This window comes from Rana temporaria, chromosome 4 (genome assembly GCF_905171775.1).
Source record: "Rana temporaria chromosome 4, aRanTem1.1, whole genome shotgun sequence".
In the NCBI taxonomy this organism is placed as follows: domain Eukaryota; kingdom Metazoa; phylum Chordata; class Amphibia; order Anura; family Ranidae; genus Rana; species Rana temporaria.
This window is the reverse complement of record NC_053492.1, coordinates 89,451,491-89,479,028: the sequence shown is the minus strand read 5'-3', so window position 1 is coordinate 89,479,028 and position 27,538 is coordinate 89,451,491. Positions and strand designations below refer to the sequence as shown.

The 27,538-nt window shown below is 43.3% G+C and overlaps 1 protein-coding gene across 3 annotated transcripts in view; it reads right to left on the bottom strand.

Annotated features, from left to right (window-relative positions):
• KIDINS220 (kinase D interacting substrate 220) overlaps positions 1 to 27,538 on the bottom strand; it is a 180,711-nt gene that overhangs the window by 131,365 nt on the left and 21,808 nt on the right. For all 3 annotated transcript variants that reach the window (XM_040348643.1, XM_040348644.1, XM_040348645.1), the window contains exons 2-10: positions 26,686 to 26,823; positions 20,002 to 20,100; positions 17,627 to 17,725; positions 17,122 to 17,220; positions 14,299 to 14,400; positions 7,999 to 8,097; positions 2,446 to 2,643; positions 1,510 to 1,608; positions 1,184 to 1,282 (exon numbers count right to left, since the gene is read on the bottom strand). In XM_040348643.1, the coding sequence (XP_040204577.1) occupies positions 1,184 to 1,282; positions 1,510 to 1,608; positions 2,446 to 2,643; positions 7,999 to 8,097; positions 14,299 to 14,400; positions 17,122 to 17,220; positions 17,627 to 17,725; positions 20,002 to 20,100; positions 26,686 to 26,793 (1,002 nt within the window). In that variant the 5' untranslated portion in view covers positions 26,794 to 26,823. The remainder of the gene's footprint in view (positions 1 to 1,183; positions 1,283 to 1,509; positions 1,609 to 2,445; positions 2,644 to 7,998; positions 8,098 to 14,298; positions 14,401 to 17,121; positions 17,221 to 17,626; positions 17,726 to 20,001; positions 20,101 to 26,685; positions 26,824 to 27,538) is intronic.

The following is a 27,538-nucleotide window of genomic DNA, read 5'->3' as shown; positions in this document are numbered from 1 at the left end:
TGATTTTTTTTTTCTCTACAGGGCCAAAAAGATTAGGCTTATGCCGCGTACACACGATCGGTTTTCCCGTTGGAAAAACCTTGGATGGTTTTTCAGACTGAATTCTGTTCAAGCTTGTCTTGCATACACACGGTCACACCAAATTCCGCCTGTCAAGAACGCGGTGACGTACAACATGTACGATGAGCCAAGATCAATGAAGTTCAGTAGGCAGTTTGGCTCATCTGCTGGATTCCAAGCATGCATATCGGAATTCCATACAGACGAACGGTTTTTCCGATAGGAATTTTTTCCGTCTGGAAAATAGACAACCAGCTCTCAAACTTTTGCTGGTGGAAATTCCGACAGAAAAAGTCAGATGGAGCATACACACGGTCAAAATTCCCATCCAAAAGCTCACATCTGACTTTTTCCGATGGGAAAACCGTTTGTGTGTACGCATTAGAATGTGGCTAAAATACACAGTAAACAGAGAAGTGTTTCCACAGCTTTGAGCATGAAAGGAAAGTTCTGAAAGTGCAGAGAAAGTAGGTATTTCCAAAGCGGCTTGGTACAGATCAAAAAGAAAATCTGTATTTTTAAATAATCTGTTTTAAAAACTATAGGCAAAACTTTTTACTCCCCCCATTTTGGATAGATCCAGAGGCTAGGATTATAACTTTTTTTTTTCTGCGCCCCGTTTGGGAGATTTCCTTTCACGTCCTGTCTAATAGCCAAAAAGGATGCAAGAGGAAATCCCTGCAGATTGAAAGAATCCCCTGGGGACCCCCAAGTCACCAGAGCCAGTGTCACCCATTGGATAATTTCCCCTCTATAACTTTTCTGGGGACAGCCCAAAATGTTTTCTTTTACTTTTACTGCTAATGGTAAACAGGACAAATAGAGAGGATGAACAGACAATGATAAAAACCTGATAGGTTTTGCCTTTACTTATACTTTAAGCTTACAAAAAAAAAAAAAAAAAACACACACACACACACTTCCTACAACAATCAAGGATTACTTCTCTAGCAGAACATATGCCAAGTGCACTTTTCAGGCAAAGAATGTGTCTACTAAACCAATTAAGATTTGTGAAAACAAAAAAGAAAGGGAGAGAAAACACACAAGCAGCAAATATCAGGGAAAAAAAAATGCATACAAAAAATAAAAAAAACACAAAAAAAAAAAGTAAACATATTACCTTTGTGCAGAATTCCGTATCTGGATTACACTGTAGGATATCCCGAACCATGGTGGCGTTGCCTTTCTCAACAGCCCAATATAAGGCAGTTTTATTATCCTAGAAAAATTTAATCCTAAGTTTAGCATTTATTCTAATAGGTATAAAATGATAAATTATATGCCATTTTCTCTTAAACATTGGCATTTTAAGGGGAATAGATTATTAAAATACACTTTTCAAAATCCCACTGCACGCTTATAACCCATTTAAAAAAAATCTCTGATTACACCAAATCAGTCCCCCAACACAATGTGGAACATGAAGAACAAAAGACATTTATTTACCTGTCCTCTGATGTCAATATCAGCATACTTGTTCAGTAGAGCCCGTACAATTTCAACATGACCTCCTCGAACCGCTCCGATCAGTACAGTATCTCCATTCTGCATGGAAGAAAAGAAAGGATATCTAGGTTTTCAAAAAGATAATTTTGAGCTTCTTTCCAAAAGGTAGATCTTTACAGTTATAGAATAACCATGACCTGCATAACACTACCTTTGTTTTCTCTGATTATTCCAATCAATGCATATATAAGAAATCTTTGTTTATTTCGATGAAAGACTGGACAGTTTTTTGCCAGTTGATGGGATGATGGGCTGTTACTCAGAATCTTCGAACACTATAAAACCAAATCCCTTACAAAACTTAAAGCACAGCTCCACCCATAAGCATTCCACTTTAAGGCCTCCTCCCCTGATCCTGTTCAGGGAAATTCTGTTTTTTTGTTTTTCTTCCAAGACCAATGCAGGGGAGGATTGGGCACGTAGAACTGCTTTCCCTGTGACCTAGACCCAAACGAGCATTTAACCCTTGCAACCTCACTGCAAGGAAATTTTTTTTTTTTTTTACTTTCCCTGAAGTTGAGCTTAAAATCAATGAATATGTTGACTTTAACCTGTTCCTTACCGAGTCATTGTAAAATGACGTCGGCAGGAACCTTTCATCTTCCGGGTGGACGTCATAAGACACAGTCACACCCTCCTCTTTGTCTACACACCTCTTTCTCCAATGATACAGGTGCACAATGAATGATACAAAAGTTGACTTTTCCATGCAAAACAACCCCCCGAATCTGCCTCTAGCATCCCCTAGGATACACTTTACAGTATTAAAGACTGTGGTCTAGCATTGCATTTATTGATTAGCTTAATAAACAAAAAGAATGTCTTAAAAATAAAATTGAAATAAAAAACACAAAAATAAAAATAATAAAAGCTCACCCGATCAGGTATATTGACATAAGTTCCAGCATCGAGAAGATCCTGCACAATCTCCGTATGGCCCTCCTTGGCGGCGATTGCCAGAGCAGTGTTCCCATCTTTGTCAGTCAAATTCACATTGGGATTTCGCTTTAAAATTTCCTTTACGGTCTCAGTGTAGCCACCTTTTACAGCCACAATCAGGGCGGTCATCGAATTCTAGAGAATGGAAAGTGTAAAAAAAAAAAAAAAAAAAAAGTACAGAATTAAAGTTTATTCACTAGCTTAGGTGAAAGGAAAACATATCCAACAACTGTAATTCGTTTTTCTTTAATGGGAATTGAAAAGTGTTTTTTTTTCTTTTTCTTTTACACAAGCATAATAGTCACATACAACTAAAGCCCTGTACATGTGGGCTGAATGTTGAGAGACAACGGCCGGTTTCCAAAAATAAAAAATACAGCCGACATTCAGATAGAGCTGCACAATTAATCGTTAAAAAATCGTGATCTCGATTCAACCCCCCTGACGATCTCCAATGCAGAGTTTGCAGATTCTTTTATATAACCAGTTGGGAGACTTATCAGCTCTGCCAAGTTCTTAACAGGAAACACTAACTAATGCTGCCTTCTTAGATCAAAGGGATAAACTTCTGTGAATGAATGAATGAATGAAAAACTTATAAAGCGCGGCGCATGCGAACCGAATCGCCTCTGGGCGCTAGTTGTTCGTGTCTCATGTCATCAAAAGAGCAGAGTTTTGATTCGTCTTCTGAAAGTCAGGTGGTTTTCCTCCAACCGAATGCTGGTTGGTAAAGCGTTCCATAGTCTAGGACCCTGAAAAGCAAACCTTCTTTCTCCTTTGGACTTGTATTTGGTTTTTGGTACCCTGACCAGATTTTGGTCGGTGGATCGCAGAACGCGATTCGAATTGTGAGGTTCTATCTTGTCGCAAAGATATTGCGGAGCCTTCCCATGGATGCACTTATGTGTCAGGCAGAGTGCTTTAAATGCAATTCTGTCTTTTACTGGCAGCCAGTGAAGGGTTCTCAACGAAGGTGAGATTGATTCCCATTTTTTTTTCCCAGTCACAAGTCTGGCGGCCGTATTCTGTACGACTTGCAGACGAGAGATTTGGTACTTTGGGAGTCCGAGGTAAAGGGCATTTGCATAGTCCAGTCTGGAATTCACGATTGTTCCCACCACGACTGCTACGTCTTCTTTGGGGATAAATGGAATAAGTCTGCGTAGTAGGCGCAACAGATGGTGCGCTCCGCTGACTACTGACCCTATTTGTGCGTCCATTGTCATGAAGGTGTCGAAGATGACCCCGAGACTTTTGACTTTGGAGCTAGGGGTGATGATTTGGCCCAGAATGGGCGGGGGTGTCCAGGTTGTTGCCAGTTGACTCTTTCGGCTGGCGTGAAACATAAGGAGTTCTGTTTTTGAACTGTTGAGTTTAAGATAACTCTTAGTCATCCAGTTTTCTATCAAAGAGAGACATTTCTCTAAACTGAGATGATGATCCTTTTTGTTGCAGATGCGAAAATACAGTTGCGTATCGTCTGCATAAGAGTGATAGAGTAGTTCTTGGCTACTGATAATATCAAAGAGAGGGCGAAGATAGATGTTGAAAAGCACCGGTGACAGGGGGGATCCTTGGGGGACTCCACATGACACCGTGCGCTTTTCCGACGTGAAACAACCCAATTTAACTGTTTGTGATCGGTTTTCAAGAAAGGAAGAAAACCATGGTAAATCACCTTCTGCGACTTCTGCTACCTTGGCTAGTCGCATCAGTAACAGTTTGTGGTCTACCGTGTCAAAGGCTGCGCTTAGGTCCAGCAGAACCAGGAGACAAGATTCTCCTTCGTCTGCGGCCTCGAGGGCATCGTCCCATATTTTGAGTAAGGCCGTTTCTGTCCCGTGTCCGGGACGGAAGCCTGATTGTAATGGATCCAGTAGATTGTGGGTATCTAGATGCTGTTGCAGCTGTTGTACCACTACTTTCTCCATTATCTTGGAGAGAACATTAAGGCCTGTTATGGGACGGCGGTGAGTTGGGTCCTTGGGATCCAGGTTAGGTTTTTTCAAGATGGGCTGGATTGTGCCCTCTTTCAACAGGGATGGCACTGTGCCTTCCTTAAATGACTGGTTTATAAGCTGTGTGATGGGTGGTGCCAGGATGTCGGCACATTCCTTCAGCAGTTTGGTGGGGATGATATCATTGGGCGATGTGCTGTTCCGCAAAGCACCAATGATATTTTTTGTGGTATCGATGGAGATCGGTTCCAGAGTGAACTTTGTTGATTGTAGAGCGTTTCTGTGGGTGTTTTGTGGTTGATTGACGGTGGGGTTGAGGGGGGTATTGTTTTGCATGATGCTTTCCCGGATTCTTTCAATTTTGTTGATGAAGAAATCCGATAGTTCATTGCAGAACTCTTGGGTGTCTGAGTTGGGGACTTCAAGACATCCTGGGTTCATGGTCTGGGTGACCATCTTGAAGAGTTCGCGGGGGCGGTTTAGGGCGCTGTTAATCGCCAAAGAAAAATGATGTTTCTTGGCTTTGAAGATTTCTTTATGATATCGTGTTGTTATTGCCTTGTAGATGATGAGGTTATCCTCTGCAGGACTTCTTTTCCAGGCGGCTTCCGCCCTTCTGCGCTCTTGCTTCAGAAGCGACAGCTGGTTGTTGAACCAGCCGGACTTTCTTTTTCGAATGCAGGCTTTGCGTTTCGGTGCTACTAAATCGGCTGACTGTAGCAGGGCTGCGTTTATGGCGTCCAGTGTATCTGCGGCTGTTTGATGTGGATGGATTGTTTTGATTCTGTTTCCCAAGGTAGATTTGAAGAGTTCCGAATGGAGCTTCTTCTGAGATCTAGCCCAGTGTATTGTCACCGGCTTGGGTGCTTTTATCACTGGGGGAATTTTGGAGATTATGAAATTAATTGCATGGTGGTCTGTCCATGGCAATGGTTCATTTTCTAAAATGCTTATTTTCAGATTTTGTCTGAAAATTAGGTCGAGTGTGTGACCTGAAGCATGTGTTGGCCCGCATATAAGTTGCTGTAGCCCTAATCCCTCCAGGTGATCAATGCAGGCGTCCGCAATGGGATCCTGTGCGGAGTTGGCCCACAGATTAAAGTCCCCGAGCAGCAAAAGGTGTTTGCTGTTAAGGGTATAAGTGGATATAAACTCCGTTAATGATGGCAAAAACTGCGATTTTGGCCCAGGTGGCCTATAGCAGAGGAGAATGTGAACAGTCTCCTGGGGGGAAGTTTGAAGTTGAAGAGTAAGGGTTTCCATGAATGGAAGAGGATTTTGAAGGGCTGGCTTAGTGATTGTAATGCGATTCTTGTGGATCACCGCCAGGCCTCCTCCTCTTTGCCCTATTCTGTTTTCCGTTATAATGCGATAGTTTTCTGGCACCAATTCTCCGAGAATGGTGTTGCAGTCGTCTGAGAGCCAGCTTTCTGTAATAAAGAGGCAGTCTAGATCGTTTTGTAGTAAGAAATCGTGGATTTCTAATCGGTGTTTTACTGCCGATCTTGTGTTGATCAAAGCACATGATATGTGCTCGAGCTGGGTTAAATAGTTAAAATTTTTGATGGTCGATCGTCGATCGAATCTCAAAGTTGCTCTATTTTTAAGGCCTTTTTGGTGACGGCTGGTAATGCTGTTGCGAATTGTCTCAGACCCCGAATAGAGTGCGCAGAGTATCGCAGATTAGCCATTGTCGCCAGTCACATTGTCATCAGTCTTTCCTAATTGCGGCGGCCGCGAATGAGGCCTGGTCTGGCGCGGATGCGGGAAGAGCCGCGAGACGCCGGACGTGATGGGTGGAAGACTGTCCAAGTGAGCCGTCACTCGTTGAGTCTTCTCTCCCCGATTGGTCCAGAGGAAGGCGAAAAACCCCCGGCGTGCTGTGCCAATCTGCAGCGATCGGGGGAAAAAATTCCTTCCTGACCCCTTAACGGCGATCGGTGCAACCCTGGATCAATTGGCTAGGGGGGTGTGGTGGACCCTGCCTGGCTGCACTATCCCTGGGGAGAGCCGACTCGTTTGAGAGCGTCCTGCTCTCACTATCCCTGGGGTGAGCAGACTAAGATGAGAGCGTCTGCTGCACCGCTGAATCTATATAGCAAGAGTTCCAACTTTATTAGCTGCAAGCTTGTTCTGGATCAGTGATTGAAAAAAATAATGAAGACTCCTGTCTTACCTCCTGTTTCAAACTCCTGGTTTTTAACTCGCACTTTTGATCAAAGAATGCACTTCTGATCAGAGAGTCCACATGTGAAGCCACCATCAACTGGGAGCCAGCTCCTCTGGGAGCTTGTACAGCCACTTTAATACTCACCTGTGAAGACCTGTGAACAAACACACACCTGTGAACAATTAAACCCTCCCCTTAATTAGCAGAAAGGAAAAAGAAAAAAAAGCTGTTTAAAAAGTGTCAGAGAAAAAGAGGGGAAAAAACAAATCTGCAAGCAGAAGCAAATGATAGCCAAATCCTGGTTTTTAACTCGCACTTTTGATCAAAGAATGCACTTCTGATCAGAGAGTCCACATGTGAAGCCACCATCATTGGGAGCCAGCTCCTCTGGGAGCTTGTACAGCCACTTTAATACTCACCTGTGAAGACCTGTGAACAAACACACACCTGTGAACAATTAAACCCTCCCCTTAATTAGCAGAAAGGAAAAAGAAAAAAAAGCTGTTTAAAAAGTGCGAGTAAAGAAAAAATCCTGCCAAGGTTTTAACAACATGAAACATTGTAACCAACTTCTTTCTTAGAGCAAACTTCTGTGTGTAAATGCAGAAAGTTTAACCACGATCTTACCCTATGTCAGGGAACAGACGATCAATGACACTGCCACAGTGAAGAACAGGGAACCTCTCCCGTTCTTTAGCTCCGGTGACCGATCGCAGGACACTGGTGGCGATCGGGTCCCGCTGGCGCGGTCACGGAGCTAAGGACCGGCTGGGCTTAAAGAGACACGTACAGGTACGTGATTGTGCCCAGCCGTGCCATTCTGCCAACGTATATCGGCGTGAAGGGGTCCTTAACTGGTTAATACCAAAAAAAAAAAGGAGGATGATCTACAACTCCCCATGTAGGCTTAGGCTGGTGTTTTTGAAGGCAGTATTCAACCTCAAAAACGAGGAAAAGGATTAGGTCAATCTACCAGCAAGTGTTTCAATTGTTTCAGTAGAAACTGCTGGTGGTAGGTTGCCTTGATACATCTGGTCACCCTTTTCTTTTCCAATAATGTATTATATTCCAATATAAAAAGGAGGGGGGTATAAAAACATAAAAAGGATGACCATATATGTCAATCCCACTATGTTTTTATACCCCCCTCCTTTTTATATTGGAATATAATACATTATTGGAAAAGAAAAGGGTGACCATATATGTCAACCCCACCAATTGACAGAGGACTGTATTTTGAAAAGGATTTAAGTCTTTGTGTGTACAGCATCATTATAGTTGACATTCTAAATCTTCCCATTCTTATTTTAGAATCCCAGCAGCTTTGTTTGGGTAACAAATAGTAAGATGTCAGATACTTACAGCTCCTTCCTGATCAACATCAGCCCCCATCTGCAACAGAGACTTGACGCTCTCCAGGTGCCCCTTTCTCGCAGCCCAGACGAGCGCAGTGGTTCCATACTACAGATACAATGACATTTTTTTTTTAATTTTTCATAAAAATATCACAACAGATACAGGAGGCTTTTCATAAAAATATCACAACAGATACAGGAGGCTTAGTTAGGTAAAGAAGACAAAACACTAGTTGAATAAATGGCACCAGTAATATTCTGTTCCCAATATTTTTTTTTTCTGTTATGCCCTGTTCACACTGGCATTAGGAATGCATTTTTTACTGCTCCCCGAATGCTTAGCATAGCAGCCTACAATGGATAATACGGACATCAGAAAGAGCTGTTCACATTTGAAAAACATGTACCGTTTGCATCACTTGGCGTTGCTGTGTGGCAAAAACAACGCTACATGTAGAGTCTGGGAGGAGCTGAAGCTTGTCAACACCCTCTAAGTCATGATAATGTTTGGTAAACGTGCCTATAGCGTTCAGTGTGTTTGACAAGCGTTTATTTAAATATCAGTGAGGTGGGGAAAATAAAAAAAGATTGAGGGTGTCTGGGGTGCGTTTTTATATTAATGTGTTCTAAAAACGCACATTTTATAGGTGCTTTTGTTTGCATTAGATGCCTAAAAACACTTATTCACAGCTGTAAAGCCTCATACACGATCGAATTTCCATCGGACAAATCCGTGGAATTTTGTCCGAAGGGGCATTGGCCGTGAAATTGTTCTGCATACAGACGGCAGAACTTTTTCAATCAACATTCACAAAACTACGTGTTTTTTCTGCTCTCGAGCCACCCTTTGGGCAACTTCTGCTAATGTTGTCTTATGGTTAGCATTGGTTCGGAGAATGCGTGTTTGATTTTATTCCGGTGGACTGGATAACCCGACGGCACACATTTGTTGTTGGAAAATTTGCGAGCATGCTATCCCACATTTGTTGTCGGATATTCCGACAACAAATGGTCAGATTATCTGACAAAAACCCTGCCATGACACAATTATTGTCGGATAATCCGATTGTGTGTACGGGCCTTTCAGAGTCCTAAAAAGAGGTCTATTCCATTCTGGCCCTCTGATGCACATTATCCGAAAACACAAATCAGTCAGTCAACCTTCTATACTTCACATAATTGTACTTGAACAGTGAAGAATTATAAAATCCTCAAACAATGCGAGCTCAGTGTTGGCAATTAATTAGGGCTGTGGAAATTAAAGATTAATTCCTCGATCGGTAATTTTTTTTTGATCGATCAGAATTCTTTTGATCGGTACTAGTGGTGCAACGGATTGTAAATGATCCGTGATCCGAACGGGTCACCGTGTGCGGATCAGCACACCACGTGATCCACGGAGCTCCGCTGCTGCCTCTGCCATAGGAAAGGCCGTGCCGTTGGCTTAGCTCCCGGAGCGGCAGCCATCTTGGTCCACCCGGCGGCGGCCTAGGTGAGCCTAGAGCGGCGCGCTGACGTCATCACCCAGCATCAACGGCTCGTGTTCGGCCGGCTTCTCTGGTAAGACTAAGAAAGCACTAATCTTCCTATACAGTGGGGGAGATGTCTGTGGTTATTACAGTGGGGACTCTATATGGTGGTGATCCGAAAAATGTATGTGCATTTGTTCTCAATCACCAAACTCGGACATACCACACAAATATTAAAAGGACAGAGGCCCAAAATATTTGTAGAGTTTATATCAGAGGCAACATCACATGCTATCTTGGCTGTTTCCTCCACAGCACTTAAAGTGATTGTGTTTTGTAAAGTGAGAAAAATATCACACGTCTTATTTTATTGTAATGCAATCAAGCTGCATATAAAAAAAAAAAAAAGTTAAAAGATGTGTCTAAAAAAAAAAAAAAAGTACCAAGGTGCTGCAGGAATATCTCTCAGGCTAACAGCACGCTGAATATACACAACAGTGCTCAACAGAGCAAAACAACCTTGATCCAACACGCTTCATGCATAGTGATCTAATTAAAGCGGAAGTAAACCCATCCATTTACCAGTTTAAAAAAAAGTTTAATTTCTGGCACGTGCCAGGAATATAACACTCCCATTGGTTGCGCTCTCCACCAAACTGAGAAACCATCCAGTGGCTGGTGTCATAACTTATAACATGTGCAGCCATGGCAGTTTTAGATTAAACAGAAGCAAAGATGGCAGCCTCCTTGGCTGAAAACGATGGGGGGGGGGTTTACTTACACGTTAAACAAACAAGCGCTCTAAGCAACATTGTTGCTTAGAGCACTGTACAGGGGAACATTCATTTCTTGGTCCCTCGTCATGTTCAGTGCTTTCTCCTGCAAACCCCTACATCACTACTGTGTCCTGTAGTAACTTGGTCAAGAAGGAGGATCCATGCAGCATGGTAGGGGACAATGAGATCAACACTACTTAAAAGTGTTTCTGAACAGAAGACTTCAGTGGACAATTTCTCTTGACTAGAACAGAGTAACATAGTTAGTAGGGTTGAATAAAGACACCAGACCATCTAGAGTTCTGAAGCACAAGCAGTGGGGGAGGTACAGTGCCTTGAAAATGTATTCATACACCTTGACGTTTTCCACATTGTCATGTTACAATCAATAACGTAAATGTATTTTATTGGGATTTTGACCAATATTATTGGGTGATAGACCAATACAAAGTGGCACATAATTGTGAAGTGGAAGGAAAATGATAAACCGTTTTCAATTTTTTTACAAATAAATTAGTGAAAAGTGTGGCATGCATTTGTATTCAGCCCCCCCAATACTTTGTAGAATCACCTTTCCCTGCATTACAGCTGCAAGTCTTTTTTGGGGATGTCTCTACCAGCTTTGCACATCTATAAAGTGACATTTTTGCCCATTCTTTGCAAAATATCTCAAGCTCTGTCAGATTGGAAGGAGAGCGTCTGTGAACAGCAATTTTCAAGTCATGCCACAGATTCTCAATTGGATTTAGGACTGGACTTTGACTGGGCCATTCTAACACATGAATATGCTTTGATCTATACCATTCTATTGTAGCTCTGGCTGTATGTTTAGGGTCGTTAAGACTGGGGTGCAGGTTAAGTCTTTTGCAGACTAACAGGTTTTCTTGCCCTGTATTTGGCTCCAGCCATCCTCCCATCAAATTTGTCCAGCTTTTCAGTCCCTGCTGAAGAAAAAGCATCCTCACAACATGTATGTGTCAAAATAACTAAAGCGCTGGAGTGAAAATAATGTGAATGAACCTTATTATAAAAGATACTAAAGTGATGATTGCTGCTATTATTGTGTGGTGTACCGATAGCACTTTATTGAAATGACCTATTTTGTGCTAACATCAACCTTACAAAGGTGCACAGTGCCAAAATAAATACTAATAAATAAGATAGTAATAGATGTCCAGTAAAAACACTGAATAATAAATGAAATAAAGTGCTTCCAAGAGTAACGAACATGTGCAAAAATGAAATAAAAATTAAGCCGTCAGGCACCACTCCTTAATAGGATTAGGATCAAAAAGACAACGATACCTAGATGATCAGGTTCGAGTCTGGTGATATTCACATGTGATGGATTGCTTTTCAAGCCTTTATGGAACCATTATGCGCAAAAGAAAAAAAGATCATTGCGCAGATAAAAAAAGTCACGTGTCTGGTGACGCAATGCATCGGGAGGAGCCAAGTGCCATCATCCTCAGTGTTGTGTGAGCAAGGAAAGATAAGTGAGGAGATCGCTCTGTTTGTATGCAACGGACTTTCATAAATGAGATTACATTGCGGGACATGTGCGAGTGCAACTGCTCTCTACTTATTTTATCTGCACAATGATCTTTTTTCATACTTTTTTCTTTCGAGCATTATGCCCCGTACACACCATCACTTTATGTGATGAAAAAAAACGACACTTTCTGTGAAGTAAAAAATGACGTTTTTGAAACTCCAATTTTCAAAGACGAAGTTGCCTACACACCATCGTTTTCTCACAATGTTCTTGCAAAGTGAGGTTACGTTCACCACGTTTTACCATTGAAGCTTGCTTCATAAGTAGCTTCTGGGTATGCGTGGATGAAAAAACGTCTTAGAAAACGACGTTTTTTGCTACACACGGTCAATTTCTGTGAAGTAAAAAGTGCACTTTTGAAAAACGACACATAAAATTGAAGCATGCTTCAATTTTTTTTGGTCGTTTTTTACAAGACATAAAACAACGTTTTCCCCCACACACGGTCAATTAAAGTGACGTTTTTAAAAATTTTTTACATCACATAAAGTGATGGTGTGTACGCGGCATAATGGTTCCATGAAGGCTTGAAAAGCAATCCATCACATGTGAATATCATCAGAGACTCTAACCTGATCATTTGGGTATCGTTGTCATTGATCCTAATCCTATTAAGGAGTGGTGCCTGACAGCTTATTTTTTATTTCATTTTTGCACATGTTAGTTACTCTTGGAAGCACTTTATTTCATTTATTATTCAGTGTTTTTACTGGACATCTATTACTATCGTATTTATTGGAGCACTGTGCACTTTTATAAGGTTGAAGTTGGCGCTTTATTAACTTTATTGAAACATCCCCACAACATGATGGTGCCACCACCATGTTTCACAGTTGGGATGATGTGCCGCGTTAGTTTTCCGCCACACATAGCGATTTGCTCTTAGGCCAAAAAGTTACATTTTGGTCTCATCTGACTAGAGCACCCTTTTCCGCATGTTTTCTGTGTCCCTCACATGACTTCTCACAAACAGGACTTCTGCCTTTATTTCAACAATGACTTAATTCAGATTTGTGAAGTGCAAGACTAAAAAGTTGTCCTGTGAGCTGTGGTTCTCTGCAGCTCCTCCAGCGTTAACACGGGCCTCTTGGCTGCTTCTCTGATAAATGCTCTCCTTGCCCGGCTTGTCAGTTTAAGTGGACGGCCATGTCTTGGTAGGTTTGTAGTTGTGCCATACTCTTTCCATTTTCGAATGATGGATTGAACAGTGCTCCATGAGATGTTCAAAGCTTGCAATATTTTTTTAGAACCCAACCCTGCTTTAAAACTTCCCCACAACTTTTCCCCTGACCTGTCTGCTGTGTTCCTTGGCCTTCACGATGCGGTTTGTTCACTAAAGGATCGCTAAGAAACTTCAGAGGGCTTGACAGAACAGGTGTATTTATACTGATATTAAAATTACACACAGGTGGACTCCATTTACTAATTAAGGGACTTCTGAAAGCAATTGGTTCCACTAGATTTTAATTAGGGGGTATCAGAGTAAAGGGGGCTGAATACAAATGCAAGCCACACTTTTCAGATATTAATTTATAAAAAAAATTGGAAAACCATTTATCATTTTCCTTCCACTTCACAATTATGTGCCACTTTGTGTTGGTCCATCACAAAAAAATCCAATACAATTATGTTGTTGGTTGTAACATGACAAAATGTGGAAAATGTCAAGTGGTATGAAATTTTAAGGCAGTGCATTCCATTTCTTCTTTACAGGAATGCATACTAGCACATTATAAAATACCTTAGAACAAAGCCCTCCCAGCAGCGCCCGCACACTGCTGCGATGGCTGACAACGTTCCCCGGGGTTTCTTTCAGGGTCGTGGCCTCTGGTGCTGCGAGTGGCCGGAGCTGTGATGACGTCACTCCACGCCTGCACACAGGAGCCGTTTTTGGCACTGGCTCTGAAGGTCCGGCACTGTAAGACGGACCTTCAGGAGCTCATGCGCCGATGATGTCATTGGCTGCATGCACTCTGAATATCTCCTAAACTGTGCAAGTTCAGGAGATATTCACAGTACCTACAGGTAAGCCTTATTATAGGCTTACCTGTGGGTAGAAGTGGTGTAACAGTTTACAACCACTTTAAAGTAGCTAAAAATGTACTGTGAGCCCAATGTACAATCCTGGCACACCTTGATGCTGGGATAAATGAAGATGTCAATATCAACAGGAAAGCTCATGGCCCTCCTATCGCTGGAGCAGAGACAAGCATTTGTGGGCTTTAGCTCCACTTTAAATTAACCTTGGATAAGGAGGTCGCAGATAGAGATTCCTCAAACCAAGCACAGGAAATAAAAAGTAAAAAAAGTCAGTGGTCTATGAAATCTAAAATATTTCATAAGTGACCCGTCTTCACTTTATTCAACACAGAAAATGTCCCGACTGTTCCTGACAGTTGCCCTTTTAAAAGAAAGACCCTTGCCATTTTATTTCCAGGAACCTGGAAGTCCATTCCCCACAAACATCCTGCAATCCAGAGTGACTGCTGAGGCTTTCGGTCACCCACCTTATCAGAGCAGTTGACCTTGGCTCCGTACTGCAGTAAAAGCTTCAATATATCAGAGTGGCCTCTCCCGGCTGCCCAGATGATTGGACACACACTGTATTGCTGAAAGAGACCAGAAGAAAAAAAAAGTAATAATTTGGTGCTTCATGGAGAATAGCGAGAACAATTTCAGAAGCTGAGAAAAACCAAGAGCACCACAAATCACTACCTGCGAGCCAGTATATACTTACAGGAAACTTGAGGTTGTCTGGACTAAGAAGGCACCAGTGGCTACATGCATGAACTTAATTGTGGAAAATGCAACAGCTTGTGTCGCGTACATCAAAATGACTCAGTTTCCTATAACACTGTTACCTGTAACAACTTTAACTGCTATGAAAAAAAGCACAGGACTTTAGGAAGGCTTGTTTTGTAAATATGTGCACTCTGGACAGTCATCTCCACTTTAGCTTCACTATCTGAGTGAATGACCTGGAATAATCATGCAGCCAGTGAAGTGTGAAAAAGGTATGCATGCCCACCCATATCGCATACATGTCCCAGGACAGTGGCTCACTAGGTAGCAAAGCCAGGATTATCCTCCCAGTCCTAAACCTGCACAGGCCAGCAATAGGAGCTCCAATATTACTACCCTCACTGGCTTACCTAGGACAAGCAGTGTACAGTAAAAGGGCCTGGGTCTTCTGTGGTTGATGGGCTTTTGAATGCATTCCATTTGCACATGAGATACGTTTGAGACAACTCTGAGATTTCAGCGGTTCAATACCTGCTTTGAACTCCAAGGCTGCACTAACCAGCTTAAAGGGGTTGTAAAGGTAAAACATTTTTCCCCTAAATAGCTTCCTTTACCTTAGTGCAGTCCTCCTTCACTTACCTCATCCTTCCATTTTGCTTTTAAATGTCCTTATTTCTTCTGAGAAATCCTCACTTCCTGTTCTTCTGTCTGTAACTCCACACCGTAATGCAAGGCTTTCTCCCTGGTGTGGAGTGTCGCGCTCGCCCACTCCCTTGGACTACAGGAGAGTCAGGACGCCTACTAACACACAGCTCCTTTCTCTATCTGCAACGTAGAGAGCGTCCCGACTCTCCTGTAGTCCAAGGGAGGGGGGGAGCACGACACTCCACACCAGGGAGAAAGCATTGCATTACTGTGTGGAGTTACAGACAGAAGAACAGGAAGTAAGGATTTCTCAGAAGAAATAAGGACATTTAAACGCAAAATGGAAGGATGAGGTAAGTGAAGGGGGACTGCACTAAGGTAAAGGAAGCTTTTAAGGAAAAAAACAAATTGTACCTTTACAACCCCTTTAAAGAACGGTTTTGCTTTTCTATAGGCTTGTATGGACATAATAGTCCATAGATACAAGCCCACAGTGTAGCTTGTGTTTCTAAATGACACATGCCCTGAGTCAATTTTCCATGAAAACATGGCTTCTGTATATAATGCAAATATATAGGGCCAGATTCACAGACGAGATACGACGTTGTATCTCCTGATACAACGTCGTATCTCTCAGACTATCTATGCGACTGATTCATAGAATCAGTTACGCATAGATAGCCAGAAGATCCGACAGGTGTAATTGTTTTACACTGTCGGATCTTAGGATGCAGTACCGCGGCCGCCGCTGGGGGGAGTAAACCAGCGTCGGGTATGCAAATTAGGAGTTACGGCGATTCACAACGGATTTTCGCATTGGCTACGTCGCCGCTAGTCTAGTTTCCCGTCGCAAAGTTAGTCGTCGTTTTTGGTGCCTTAACTTTACACAGCAATCGTATTGCTGTATAAAGTATGGCCGTCGTTCCCGCGTCGAAATTTAAAAATGAACGTCGTTTGCGCAAGCCGTGCGGGAATACGGAATTACGCTACGCGCGTCGCCGTTCGAAAAAATGACGTCACGACGGGAATTACGAAACTGAGCATGCGCAGTAGGTCCGGCACGGGAGCGCGCCTAATTTAAATGGCACACGCCCATTTGAATTGGCCCGCCTTGCGCCGGAGGCCGCCGGCGTAGGTTTTCATCGCAAGTGCTTCGTGAATCAGGCACTTGCGATGAAAACTTGCGGCGGTGCAGCGTATCTACGATCCGTTACGCCGCCGCTCCCCTACGTGAATCTGGCCCATAGAGCCTCCGCCCATCTTCAATGCCATCATTTAAATCAGGGTAATCTATTGCAACATAAGCTCCAATATGATTCGTAAAAACAAAATAAGCAAACAAGCATTTTTTTTTTCAAACCTGCAATAATTTTACGTTATTCCTCGTTTTTCCAATTTACCAAAAAGGGCATTTCATTCCCAAACTTGACAGTTCCCCTGCAAACACCATCATCATTATCTATCAGATCCTCACTCGCTTTTTGTATTCTTCCGAGCCAAATATGATGCTTACCTGGCTTGGCCTAGACAATACAGTTACACCTTCAGGTGGCACTGCAAATGAAATCTGAAACTCTTCCACCCCCCCCCCCCCCCCAAAAAAAAAGAAAAAAACACACACACACACACACACACACACACACACACACACACACACACACACACACACACACAGAAGGGGCACAAAAATAAATAAATAAATACAATTTCAACAGATGGCGATGTATTGCGAGACATTTTTTCTCTCAATTAGAAATAGCCACACAAATTAAAAGAATGCACTGCAAAAGCACTGAAACAATATTAATTACTAATGAAGCAAGAATATTTCATATCAACCGGATATAATAAAAAAAACAAAATAAAAAAAATAAAAATCTATTTATACCCAATACGGTTTTAAAACCTCCAAAGGATGTGAACTGGGAAGACAAAAGACTTACCAAGCCAGCTATGTTTGGGTTTGCTCCTTTTGATAATAGAAGCTCCACCACATCAGTGCGTCCTTTGTAAGAAGCCCACATAAGAGCAGTCCATCCTCCCTAACAAGGGACAAGGAAAAAAGCACCATTAAAATCACCATTAAAATCATGGATGTGGCTGCATTTGTAAATCATTGAATATCTACGGTAAGTGTTTTTCCAGCTGCTGTGAACAATCAAGAGCATATTCTAGCTATTTTTTTACAGAGAACATGCCCTACTTGCCTGTCACTTGCATACATATATCCATTTCCTCCATGGAAAGAATTCAAGAATATTAATGCCCATGTGCCAATCACAGAAAAAGAGGATTGTATTGGGTTCCAGCAGGTTTGACTGTGGGCAGATTTCTAACATCAATAAGCAGCTTCTTAAAATCCTGTGTAACCTAATTTGATACAATTGGCTATACCAAGATCACAAAAACATTTTAGCAATAGTGATCCTATATGAACACAACAGATACCATATCACGATGTTCCAGGTTGGCATTGCTCTCCAGGAGCTCTTTAACAATCTCCAAATGTCCCTCTTTGGCAGCAGAAATGAGGGCAGTCCAGTTATCCTAAGAGGAAAAAAACTCAGATTTAGTAACGTAGACAAAAGAACAATACAGCATCTACAAACACCTACCAAATAGTCATGCCAGACAGACATGGAAGCACCGTAATCTGTGCCAGTCTCCTCTGAAGGGGTATGAAGACTTGTGCTATCGGCTGTGTTGACGGGAGATATTGGGCTAATTACAGTCTACACCCACAGTGGAATTATAGTATGCAGGATAAGTATGTTCAGCAGACAAGGCATTATGCAGCTTCTACCAAATCAGTTATACTAAACATGACTAAGAAAAATCACCACAAAGTCTGGGGTGTCATAGCACCATCCATTCTAATGAAGCAAGCTTAGCGTTTTCTGTAAAACTTACACTAAGGTTATAAATGTAAGCAGCTGAAGACATACAAGCCAGTTAACATATGGCATGGATGTTAAAGTGTTACTAAACCCAGGACCCTGCATTCACTAAATCTGGTCTCCCACGGCAATCATTTTAGTAATCATAAACTGCTGAATACCATATCTCATCAACAGTATATAGCAGTCTTGTGACTCCCATCAGTGCCTGGTTAAAGCTTGTAGGAGAAGTTTTCATACTGTGCTCTATCAAGATGCAGAGCCACTGACTCTCTGTCTGGACAGGGCCGATTGGCCCTGTGCTGATCACATGCACGCTACCAAGAAAGAAAAAAAACTCTAGCCATACACACCAAACTGAGCATGTACAGTCCGACTCCATAGACTGTCTTATCAGGACCTGTTTTGAAGTCAGTGGAAGAAGGAGGAGGATCTGTGCATACAGGATCAAACAGCTTTTTTACACGAATGAGTATAATAAGCATGCGTGCGCGTATATATTATACACACACACACACACACACACAATGATTTTACTGTTGTGGGTTTAGTAACACTTTAATTCATGTCCCATCTGCTAAGAAAGAGGGCTGGAAAATTCTAGCATTCCAATATGGCCCACTCCAGCAAATTTTCATTGTATGGGCCTGTATTTAGCGCCACCGCTTTAAACACCTCCTTAAGCCCATTCTCATCCAAGTAGAAAGTATAAATAAACGCACAGCCCTTTAAATATGTGATGTATGATAGAGGAACAAGGCAGGACATACAACGAGCCCTGGCTACAGAAGCTCTGTTTCACTTGCAATGTACATCTTATGCCTTGTACACACGAGCGGAATTTCCACCGGAAAAAGTCAGACGAAAGCTTTTCATCGGATATTCCGTCCGTGCGTATGCCCCATCGGACTTTTTTCGTCGGAATTAGATAGAGAACATGTTAGAAATGTTTCCAATGAAAAAAAAAATCGGAATTTTCGTTCGTCTGGATGCAATTCCGACAGACTAAAAACCACACATGCTCAGAATCAAGTCGACGCATGCTCGGAAGCATTGAACTTAATTTTTCTCGTCTCGTCGTAGTGTTGTACACGTCACCGCGTTCTTGACGGTTGGACTTTAGTGTGACCGTGAGTATGCAAGACAGCTTAAGTGCAATTCCGTCGGAAAAATCGTGTGTACAGGGCATTAAAGATTCTCATGGGCTCCCAGAGAGGCATCATACTTGGTGATGCCAGGTTAAATGGGTTTCAGAATCCATTTTCAGTCAAGCCACTAGCACAAAAGCCAAATTCCAGGATTTTTTTTTTTTTTTTGCACAAAAGTTACATTGCGCCAGCTCGGTCCATCGGCCAGGTATGGAATATGCATACTTACAATCACTGTGGAAGAGGGAAAAACCACCATAGTAGCTATCACTACTACAGCGCATTGTCTTCCAAATCCTGTGCTGAACAGCCGCTATGCTCCATAGTAACCACATGGGGGTCATCTGTTCAGTACAGGCACCATGCATAGAATAGTAGTATCCTCCTTGTCTCCTATGTGTATCCGATTCCTATAATTTGAGATCTTTCCTGTCTGGTAAGAGGCCTTCTTGTCCGAGAAGCACTGGAGCACCTTTATCATATGGAGCACATTGAAGGCACATGGACACGCTGAATGTGTGATCTGTTGATATATTTTTAGTCTGCACCTTTATATAAATCAATACTTATTTTTTATAGGCATATGAATTTGTAAATGGCTTTTTTGACAAATCTATTTTCATTAATTATGTGCACTAGTGCGTAATGTTGCAATCAAGGGTATTGAGTTGTAAATTAGTTTTCACACTTTATTTTGAGAACCATGGATAGAATGGCTTGCTGTGACCAGTGGTTCCTCTAGAGTAAGAATACTGCAGGCACATGGTGAGACACTTACCACATCATCTAGATTACAGTTTGCCCCCTTCTCTAGGAGCTCCAGGAGCACCTCCATGTTGCCTTGTTCCGCTGCAATCATTAGGGGGGTCTGCCCGTTCTGAAAGACATAACACAGTATTAGCTTTTCTAGCCTAACAAAACAAAAAAATGCTCAATGTCTACAGGGATATATTATTCAAGGAAGACAACGATAATCAAGAGCAAAAGTCTTAGATCCAAATGTTCCATTTTTTTTTTTTTTTTTTTTACTGAAAAAAGTAAGCAGTATGCACGGTTTATTTTTTTATAGGGGGATGTCACTCCAAATACAACACAATGTGGGATAAGTGGCTTACACAGACTGATACCCATGTTTAAGGCCTTGTACTCACGAGCAGACATGTCCGATGAAACCGGTCCGCGGACCGTTTTTATCGGACATGTCTGCCCGGGGACTTCTGTTCGATGGCTGTACACACCATCGAACAGAGGCCTGCGCGTAAACAATACGCAGGGTGTGTCCGCGGTGTCGCCGCGACAATGACGCGGCGACGTGGGCGGCCTGCTTTTAAAATGCTTCCACGCATGCGTCGAAGTCATTCGACGCATGCGAGGGATGGCGGGCGGCCGGACATGTACGGTAGGTCTGTACAGACGACCGTACATGTCGGGGGGACAGGTTTCCAGCGGACTGTTTTAAAGCAAGTCCAGGAAACAGTTGTCCGCTGGAAACCTGTCCGATCCGCCAGAAAATGGTCCGCTCGGGCCTACACATGGCCAAACATGTCTGCTGAAACTGGTCTGCGGACCAGTTTCAGCAGACATGTTTGGTCGTGAGTACGGGGCCTAACATTTACATTGTTGTATCAGACTACCCTACTTTACATCACTGAGCCCCTCCCTGTGTGGGCAACTGCAGTCCATTGATGTTAGGGTGTGTTAATGGTTGTTGACAGCATGCTCTCACCCAATCGACTATGCTCCCCCTCCCTCTTTGGCCGAACACTGATGGGGTCCTCCCTATCCCCCCCCCCCCCTCACTTATTTTCTGTCATTTATACTCTGTTCACATTACTGAAAGTGCTATATCCGATATCTTGCACTGGTTTCAGAAGTCCAGAAACGTTGTACTCCTGTCATGTCTGTCCACATCATGTTCCTATACTACGCCTTTTATTTTTCAATAAAAATAAAAAACCAAGACAGCAATTTCTGCTTTTAGGCCAAGCAAACCTTATAATGTGACAGTTCAATCTTCTATCTAAATCAGGGGTCTCAAACTGGCGGCCCTCCAGATGTTGCGAAACTACAAGTCCCATGAGGCATTGCAAGGCTGACAGTTACAAGCATGACTCCCACAGGCAGAGGCATGATGGGACTTGTAGTTTCGCAACAGCTGGAGGGCCACCAGTTTGAGACCCCTGATCTAAATGAATCCAATGTATATCCAGTATGTACACTACAAGGTTGTTAGTAAAGTTGGGCAAACGGTTCGGGCCGAGCAAAAAAGTTCAGCCCGATCACCCCCCGTTTGGCGAACACCCGAATTTGCATAAAAGCATTAACCGGCCTTCCTGATTAACGGTGATGATGTCTCCATGATGTTTTCAGGTTTAAGGCTCCATTCACACCTAGGCATTTTCACGCCCGACGCCCGCCGCTATTGCAGCCTGCAATATGCTGGAGGGGTGATTTAACATTGTCGGCTATGGAGATGGTTCACATCTCCACGCCGAACCGCCGAAACGCCTGAAGCTCAAAACAAGTCCCTGACCCTTTTTTTCAGGCGTCTTCGGCGTTCGGCCATATTACACAATGTGTAATCACCCCTCCAGCGAAAATCGCGGTAAAAAACTGCGCAAATGGCCTACGCCTAGGTGTGAATGCAGCCTAACAGTTTGAATACAGAAACTGAAGTTTTAAATGACAGTTGGTGTGCGATTATCAGTCTCCTACTTTCATGAGATTTTACAGAGATTGCACAATCCAGCTTTTGTTGAACACAGCAGCCAATTAAATATTAGTTTTTATTTTAAACCTGCATCAGGAAAAGGGCAGATGGAACACAATTTCAGAGAAATTGGAGTAGGAAGATTTCAGCTAATGCAGATCCTATCGACTGTCAGTAATGTGCTTGATTTTAGTTTTTTCATTTGTGACCAAACACTATACAAAATTTGGTAGTACAATCACCTCCTGATCTACCATCATCTTTGTAGTACAGTGGCCTGCCTGATTTGATACAAGTTGTATGGATTGTAAAAGCGTGTTCTCATTTTACTTACCGTACTTAGTTTTCTTAATTCTAAAGGAAATTGTACAGTGTATGGCCAGCCTTAGGCTTTTACATTTTGCCAATTTGCAGTTTGTATATTGGCAGCGCTTGGACCGAGCTGAAGGGAACACCCCAAAGATTACCCTGAACACTGATGTTAGTGCAAATAAAGTACCCCAGTTTTTGTTGCAAGCGTACGGATACAGCTACAATGACCTCAAGCTTAAAGCAGAGCTCCACCCAAAGGGGAAGCACTGCTTGTCTGCCTCTTGCCCCCCTCAGCAACTTTTGGGGGGGGGGGGGGGAGGGTACCTGGTTTTGACAGGTACCCACTTCCACATCCGGGTGAGTTTGCCGTGACAAACTCCTCACCCAGAAGTTCAGCACCCCTCCTTACCCCGCAGCCGGCCCATTAACAGAGCGCTTCACGCATGTGCAGTAGGGAACCGTTGTGAAGCCGCAAGCAACTTACACCCAATTGAAAAATCGGCCGGGGTGATGACACTACTGGATTCCTGGACAGGTAAGTTCCCAATATAAAACTCAGCAGATACAGTATTTGTAGCTGCTGACATTTGATTTTTTTTTCTGAAAGAGCCTGGAGGGAGCCCCTCAATAATGCAATGTATTGGAGGCATGTGTATCAGGATCAGCAGAGAGAGAGCAAGACCTCTTCGGAATGGCTGACAGATAGAGGGTACAAATGCAGGTGCAATAATCCCACAATATGCACAGCAGAAACTTTTGGATTTTCCATCACTTTGTCTTGGAAACAATGGTCACTAGAACAAATAGTGGAGTCAACCCAAGAGTGGGCATAGACCGTAAAAAAATAAATAAAAAAAAAACACCCATGACAGGAGGGTCTAAACCTTTCAGCACTCAAAAAGAAACTATGAAAAATAGAAAAATCTCCATATCAGGAAAAGCAACATGACCCCACTATCTAAGCATCTTGAGTCAGGGGCACCTGTTCAGTTTCAATGATGAGCGTACAAGGTTTTTGTATGCCCAACTGACGCTCAAGTCTTCCTACGGTATTATGAAGGCTGACCACCCTGCCATTTCTTTGGTGGAAGACCATTCAACCTGCCGGAGGACCAGCGAGGTACGTACAGAAACCTCCTAGCTTACATATGGCTCTTCTCTAATCTCCTTATACTTGTATATCCTGTCTGCTCACCTGTTTCCCCCTCCCAGGTAGTCCCACAATAAAAGTGACCCTAGGGGTTGTATGGGAGGATCCTCCATGCAGGTTTGAGTACATACCAGACTGTTGGAAAGACTAGGGACTGTGGCTGGCACTGATGGTACTGCTTTGGCATGGATGGCCTCTTTTCTGCAGGAGAGAGTTCAGCGGGTAAGATTGGGACCGTATTACTCTGCTGATAGTTCTCTCTCCTGTGGGGTCCCTCAGGGTTCGGCATTATCGCCCATCCTGTTTAATATCTACATGAGACCATTGTTGTACATCATACGCCGCCATAATCTTCTCTTCCACGTCTACGCAGACGACACCCAGATATACTTCCGCCTCCCCAGGACCAACGAGAGGCAAGTTGATCTTGCCTCTTGTTTGGAGGAGATTAGAACCTGGATGGGAGCCAATTACCTCAAGCATAATGGCTCCAAAACTGAAACTATGATCTTCAGTAACCATGATTGCCCTAGTAAGATGCCCGACTGGCCAGACTCCTTTAAACCGAGTCCGGTACCAGTCTCTAAGGTCAGGGACCTGGGGGTTATCCTTGATTCTAAGTTGGCATTGCGTAGCCAGGTGAATCAAGTGGTAAGTGTATGCCACTTCCACTTGAGACTCCAGAGATCTACGTTTCGCTTTATCGAGGACTCTGACAAAATCTCTATGGTCAATGCAATGGTTGGTAGTCGACTTGATTATTGCAATGCCCTGTATATGGGTGTGTCTAAGAACATCTTGCACAAGCTTCAGCTGGTGCAGAATGCGGCTGCCAGGTTACTCACGGGCGTGGGCCGGTACGATCACATCACTCCATCCCTACAAGCCTTACACTGGCTGCCCGTGGCACAACGGGCTCAGTTTAAGACGGGGTGTCTTGTGCATAAGGCCACCCATGGTTTTGGACCGGGCTATCTCAGAGAAAAATTCATCAGACATGTGCCTACTAGATCGCTGCGGTCTGAGAATTTGGCTTTGTTGAACATCCCCAAATTTGCTAAAAACAAATGTGGTGGAAGGACCCTGGAAGTTCAAGGAGCTCAGTTCTGGAACTCCTTGCCCCTTCATATAAGACTGGAAAATGATCTCCTAAAGTTTAGGAGATTGTTAAAAACATGGCTTTATATCCAGGCTTTCGGGGTGACTTAAATATTAAGTATTTTGATAGCTCAAAAATGTTATATATTTAGCTTTGTATGTTTTATATTTTTTATTCGCTGATTGTTATCGTTTTATTGTCACTTGTTTGGTCGATGTAGTTTTTGCCCCTTTTCTGTTCTGTTTTTATCCCGCCAGCGCATCGAGGCACGTGTGCAAGACTGCGCTGTGTTTTATAAGCATTTTAATAAATAAATAAACTGTACCGCTCCATAAATTCACACTATGGGGAGGGGTCATGTTATTGCCAAGTATCCCTTGGAAAGTCTTAGTAAGAAACAATTAAGCAATTCTTGTATTCTATATATCTGTTGCAAATATGTATGTATGCCGATTTATCTGTAGTCGATTTTGTGTGTCATACTGTGATAATGCACACAATCAAGCATTTCTGTGAATTTGGTCCATGCACTTTTAGACAATGATACATGAAACCAGAATTCATTGTGCCCCTGTGATCTGTCCCCCAGTTCCTGCAGATGCAATGCATATACACCCATGTGTTAAGATTTGCTGCGGATGCTAAAATGCACACACAGAAAAATGACTTACTAGTAACAGAACTGGTTGGATCACATGGCTCTAGTCTAAGTTAATAAGAAGAATAGAATAAAAACACTAGAACAACTTATTCACTCTTTCATTATTTCCCACGTTGACTACTGCAACTCTCTCATTAAACTGGAATTCCACCCAAAAGTGGAACTTCCGCTTTAAGTACTCCTCGCCCCCATGACATGCTACGTTTGGCATGCAATTGGGGGGGGGGGGGGCTTCGGTAGGAGCGGGACTTCCTGTGCCACTTCCTCCTTCCGCCCAGGGGCCGCCTAGGCAACTCCTCCTCTCACCTTAGGCGGCCCCTCCCTCTAGGCGATGTCTCCTGGAACACGTGACAGGAGATCGCTTATCCACTCCGGGAGCGCAAAATTACTCGCGCATGCGTGTCCGGCCGTGAAGCCGAAAGCTGTCATGGCGGGGTGCCCAGAGTGGCAATGGAGGCACCGGCGGAGAAGAGCGAAGCTCAGTTCGCATCGCTGGACCGTGGTACAGGCAAGTGTCTGTTTATTAAAAGTCAGCAGCTACACGTTTTGTAGCTGCCGACTTATAATAAACCTAAAAAGCCTGGAAATCTGCTTTAATGGCCTACCCTTAAGCAGGTTACCCCCCCCCCTCCAGTCCATTATGAATTCTGCTGCTAGACTAATACACCTCACCAACTGATCCGTGACTGTTGCTCCTCTCTGCCAATCACTTCGCTGCCTACCCTTACCCCACCCGGTAAAATTCATAATACTAACCCCAACATACAAGGGCATCCACAACATAGCCCCCATTTACAGATATCTCCCAAATCATCCCATCCACTCCTCCCAGGACCTCCTGCTCTCTTGTTACCTCCTCCAGAGCCTCTCCCATGCTCTGGAACTCCCTGCCCCAGGATGTCCGATCAGCCCCTACCCTGTCCACCTTTAGGAGATCCCTGAAAACTAATTTATTCAGGGAAGCCTATCCTACACCCACCTAATTGTCCCCAAGCCATACCAATCATTCTCTGCAGCTATTGCCTTTTGTACCACCACCCCCTCCCTTTAGGTCGTCGTCGTCGTCAGTCCCACCGCAGTTAAGGATCTACTGGACTGGTAGTCCTGGCCAAAAAAAAAATACACCATGATGTTTGTGTAATGTTATTCTAGAACCAACTTCTTTAATGCACAAATTTAGTCCCACCATACCCAAAGGCTGACGGGAGCTGCAGTTGCTCCTAGACAACTGTCTACCCTCCGCCCACCCCTCCTGCCTTCTCATGTTCTTTGAACTCATCATACCAATATAACACATTCACTGTGCGTTGTGAATGGGCAGGCAAGCTGCACAACTTGTGAGCAGCAGCAGCTTCTGTTCAATTTAAGGTGCTATATCCCCCCAAAAATAAATCACCTAAGCTTTGTTATCGCTAATAGATATGGCTGCCACTTGTATGACATGTAATCATTTTTTTGCCTTTATTGAACTGCATCAGAAAGCTGCCAACAATCAAGCTATATCAGAGGTTAATACTGGAAATCACATACCTCATTCCTCTCATCCACATCCTTGTATTTTTCCAACAGAGCTTTCAGAGCAGAAATGTTGCCTTCTTCCACATAGGACAACAGGTTCTGAGGACCCAGGCTGGCCATGGTTTCCCTCTATGTCTACAGCTAGGCAATCTGGAAATAATGCATACATGGTGTGAAATCTCACGCATTTGGATGAACACAACAAACGGCATAATGAGTGCAAAAGTTCAAAATAAATATTAAATAATCAAAAGTAAATAATACATTATTGATTAACCAAGACATGCTAAAACATAAATGCCAGCAAATATCCAAAATAGAAAATGGGTCCAAGGTACGCACTCCTTGAAATAATGGAGACACTGTACAGCACACTACAGTCGCCTTATCATGTTAGGCGCAGAACATTTATGTGCAGTTCACACACATGGCACACATGACCATTCATCCTTATAGAAGGTGTTTAAAGCGGAACTTTACTCATTTTTTTTTCAACTATAAACCATTTTTAATCATTATGGCCCTTTCACACGGGCTGTCCAATCAGGTCTGCCTGTCAGTTTTTCACGTGGACCTGATCAAGACCCTCCAGTCTCCCCTATGGAGCGACAGATGGTGGTCCCATTTTCCATCTGTCTGGCGGACCGGATATGATCGAATGAAAAACAGACAGCCGTCATCTGCCTGCTCAGCGGGTATCAGCAGAGTGAGCAGAGACAGAGCCGTCATCTGCCTGCTCAGCGGGTGATCAGCAGAGTGAGCAGAGACAGAGCCGTCATCTGCCTGCTCAGCGGGTGATCAGCAGAGTGAGCAGAGACAGACCCGTCATCTGCCTGCTCAGCGGGGATCAGCAGAGTGAGCAAAG